The 3998-nt window shown below is 28.1% G+C and overlaps 1 protein-coding gene across 2 annotated transcripts; it reads left to right on the top strand.

The window, feature by feature from the left end:
• The first annotated feature begins 2096 nt into the window (after positions 1–2096).
• Positions 2097–3669, top strand: LOC110274096 (uncharacterized). Of its 2 annotated transcripts, XM_052251738.1 has the most exons (5): positions 2112–2214; positions 2496–2563; positions 2700–2835; positions 2931–3239; positions 3428–3669. In XM_052251738.1, the coding sequence occupies exons 3-5, from the start codon at positions 2830–2832 to the stop codon at positions 3479–3481; spliced, it is 369 nt and encodes a 122-aa protein (XP_052107698.1). In that variant the 5' UTR covers positions 2112–2214; positions 2496–2563; positions 2700–2829; the 3' UTR covers positions 3482–3669. The 2 variants fall into 2 exon arrangements, with proteins under 2 accessions (XP_052107699.1, XP_052107698.1); XM_052251739.1 differs by lacking the exon at positions 2496–2563 and having other exon boundaries at positions 2097–2214.
• Positions 3670–3998: the final 329 nt, after the last annotated feature.

Here is a 3998-nt window from a genome sequence, read left to right as displayed (position 1 = left end):
TAAAGTGCTTTTGCTTGCATCTAAATAGCTTCATAAGTGACGTGCACGAAAAATATGTTTAACTGAAGAGTGGATGTGTTTTTGATAAGGTCATAGAGTTGGGCATCAATCTTAATCTACTTTGGACTGTCGATGTTATTAATTTCTGCAGCCCTTTTGGTGAGATGTTCTGGATTATAATAGCCACAACTTAATATTAGATGCCCAAGAATCATAATTACTTCCAACAAGTTTGTTAGTGGTAAGAGATACACTAACATAATCAGTGAAAGTAGGTTTAGAGCCATTAGCACTAGCAGAAATAGCAGTAGTCATGGAGACTAGAAAGAAACAGAGAAATAACAAGCGACACAAAGGACTAAACAAAGTAGGAAATGCTTAAGGGCAAAAAGGAAAAATTGCATAGAACTGCAGATGGAAATTTGTTGACTGAACTTCAAAAATGGACCAAAATCAAGTTTCCACCTTCAAATGTTCTAAAGAGGCAAAATGTTTATCTTAAAAATGCAAACCTATGTAAAATTGTGTGTTTTATCTCCAGCGCATTAATAAGCATGCTCAACAAGCTAAATTGTTTGAAAAAGCTTCACTTTCCTCTACTATGCTATGCACCGAGATTACAAAAAATGAGAATAATTTTCTACGCAAAACAAACCTTTTCAGGGTGTTGGAAATTTTTAGAATTCAATTTCTGAGTTTGAAACAAAAATAATTAAACTAGTTTAGATAGAATTCAATTTAATTTTATTATTTCCTCTCAAAATTAATTCTAATCCAAATAGGTTCGATTTGAAATTTTATGATACTTATATAAAATGTTAAAGTTAAAAAATAAAAGATTTATTTATTATGTCTATGTTTATTATGAATTTTTTTATTTTAAAATTATTTTATTTTAAAATATTATATGAAATTTTAAAGAATTTGAAAAAAGAAATTATTTTTTGTTATAAATATTATAATTTTTTAATTTTTAAAAATTGTTTTATCAAACACAATTGTAGTGCTTGTGTTTATTAAAGGTCATTTTTAATTTGATTTTACCAAATACAGGTGCTGTAATTTTTAAAAAGTCGTCTTTTAAAAGATAGCTTTCATAAGCTACTTTCAAAAAGTAAAAGTTTTACCAAACCAAACCTAAATTATGTTATAGTAATATATTTGACTTTCATGTACTTACCATAATAATTTCTCTTTGTGAACATACTAGCAAACTTGTCTTGGAAATAAGTGTTTCAAATATACCGAGATGAAAATGTGTATTAAAAAATATGCAAAAGAAAGCAAAAACACAAATCTATACAACCCACAAAATTCAAATAGCATATAGTTGACTCAAAAATAAGCAAAATACACTAGAAATTAAGCAATTAGACCAGTCACAAACAATCAAAAGCACCACCACAAGAGATACAATCCATATAGCTACATAAATCGAGTCTTGTTCCTCCCTCATATGTAGCTTTTTTCATTTAAAATAAGCAAGTAACAAACATCAACTCCAACTCTAATAGCAGTCAAGGAGAAAAAATCAACAATAGTATTCTATGAAAACAATAAATCACCCAGTTAAAACAGAACATAAATGGTGTATTGTATTGGTTAGTTTATTATGTATGCTTATTCTTATTTCTTATTGTTATTTTATTTTTAAAATAATTTTAAATTTGAAAAATAGGTTTATACTTTTTGCATAACTGATAGTTTGCCCTGTTTCAGTGTATTATATAGGATAACATATGATAGATATTTACTTCATTCTTAATTTTTTATTTGTTATTCTTATTTGTTTGGTGGTGGTTAGTGTGATTGAGCAGGAAATTAATGGTACTCAACCATTGTTCATTGCGAAAGAAGGAAAAATTATTTTCTTAGAGAAAAATGGAAAAATTATTTTCTTAGAGGAAAATTTCATGTGTTTAATTAGGAAATGTACTGTTGAGGAGTTTCAAGATAATAATGAGGTGTATTTAGTTTTAACTTAACATAACATTTTTAGAAAGAAGATATACTATTTTATTTTTTTATGATACTAATTGAATTTTATGTCTGCAAAAACTTTAGAAAGGGTTATTTATGATATTTGAGGTGGAGATAGCTATTGTTGATGAAGGACCTTGATGGTATCCAATTTGTGTATGTGGCTGTTCAACCTTAAGTCGGTGCCTACTACTGTGACATCTGTGATCATCATGTAATCAATATGACTTCAAAGTATGTTTTTATTATTTTCTTTCCAAAGATTTTATTTCTACTTTTGTATGAAGTTCTTTTGTGAAAAAACACTATTGTGTTTCTTTTTTTTTTATTGTTTATTCAACCTTAAGTCGGTGTCTACTACGATTATCATGCAATCAACGTGACTCCAAAGTTTGTTTTTATTCTTTTTTTTCCGAAAGATGTCATTTCTATTTTTGAACGAAGTTCTTTTGTGAAGAACACTATTAATTCCTCACCTTATTAATGTATTTTATTTGCTTGTTTGTCTGATATAGAATTAAAATAACAGTTGAGGATGGGAATAGAGATGATATAGTAGTCTTGGTTGCCGAGGTTTATAAAGGTGCAAGTGTATGCTGTAGTTATATGTGTTTTTTGCGTTGTTATTTTCATTTTAGTTTATTCTTGTATGTGTAAAAAATTGTTCTGTGTATTTATTATTTCAAATCTAATCAAGTGTTTCATTTTGTTACAAATAGGTTGTAGGTGGAGATAGTTATCCTGTTCTTCTTCAAAAGTTGGTTAGAAAGAAGTTCTTGCTAAAGATAGATACTAAAAATATTGGTGCTGACAAATATTTTGGGACTTTTCCTGTGAAAAGGGTCTGCGATGAAGGTTTGATTTTATTACGAGTCAAATTTTGTGATTATTTGTAATATATTTTTTATTATATTATAGTTGGTTTGTAATTTGGTTGGTCTATTGTGCAGGATAAATCTTTGGAAAAATCTAAGTTCATTAGATTTGAACGTTTCCCTTTTAAGAAGACACCATCAAATTTTTTGGTAAAATGTATTTTTCGAAAGGAGGAATGTTCAAATGTGAAAAAAGAACCCCCAATATTAATAGATTTTTTTGCTGCTGAAAAAGATTCTCAAGTAGCTAGACAAGAGGATACGCATGCTGATGTTGATGTGTTGAAAAGAAAAATGAATGGAACGGATGTGACTGATAGATTTGATGAGGAGTTTCATGCTGAAATTGAAATGTTACTATATTCACCTATTAAAGAAACCACGGTAATGTTTTGTTATGATTGAAATTGATATAAGTTGTTATGATGGTAGTTTTATTCTATATGTTTGATTTATTATAAAGATGGAATAAAATTAATGAATTTATGTGTAGTTTTTATGTTTTCAATGTATAATTGCATATTATGTAAATATATAAATATAAATAATTTTTTTTTGTTTTTGTTTTATAGGAAGTATTATCCAGTGTTCTTGATGGATCTCCAGAGTTGTCAAGAAAGAAGTGACTAAGAATATTTGTAAAAGTTTGAAGGTTAAAAAAAATTTGAATGGAAACTTAAAAAAGTTGGCTGAAGATGCCATTGGTCCCAACTCAAAAATTCTCAAGATTGTTGATATGTGAAGTAGTTGTCTTGTGAGATGCTGATATTATGGTAGTTTATTTTATAAGATGTAATATATGTGTAAGGTAGTTAGAGGCATTAAAATCTACAATAGAATCTTCATGCAGACATGCTAAGTTGATGATACAAAGATTTCTACTATTTAAGATGTGTAAAAAAGTTGCATCGTATAGTGAAGTTATGCTTTTTTCTGTCATGTTTGACACAGGTTCTTAGTTGCCAATTGCTAAACTTGAATTGAATGTTGGGCTATGTTGGGTTATTTTTTTTGTAAGTAGCTTTCTTTTTTAATGGTTATTATGCTAGTGAGTAGATATAGTGTCACGTGCATGTGGCATTTGACTTAGTTAGATTGTAGATTTTATATGTTAGCCTCCAAGGTTATGTAAGATATATTGAT

Source organism: Arachis duranensis, chromosome 7 (assembly GCF_000817695.3).
Source record: "Arachis duranensis cultivar V14167 chromosome 7, aradu.V14167.gnm2.J7QH, whole genome shotgun sequence".
NCBI lineage: Eukaryota > Viridiplantae > Streptophyta > Magnoliopsida > Fabales > Fabaceae > Arachis > Arachis duranensis.
This window is presented reverse-complemented; position numbering and strand designations above follow the sequence as displayed.

Excerpts from the sequence above, each read along its gene's own strand:
- LOC110274096 (XM_052251739.1), top strand. Across the intron at positions 3,240-3,427 it reads CACCTATTAAAGAAACCACG|GAAGTATTATCCAGTGTTCT; the intron begins GTAATGTTTTGT and ends TTTGTTTTATAG.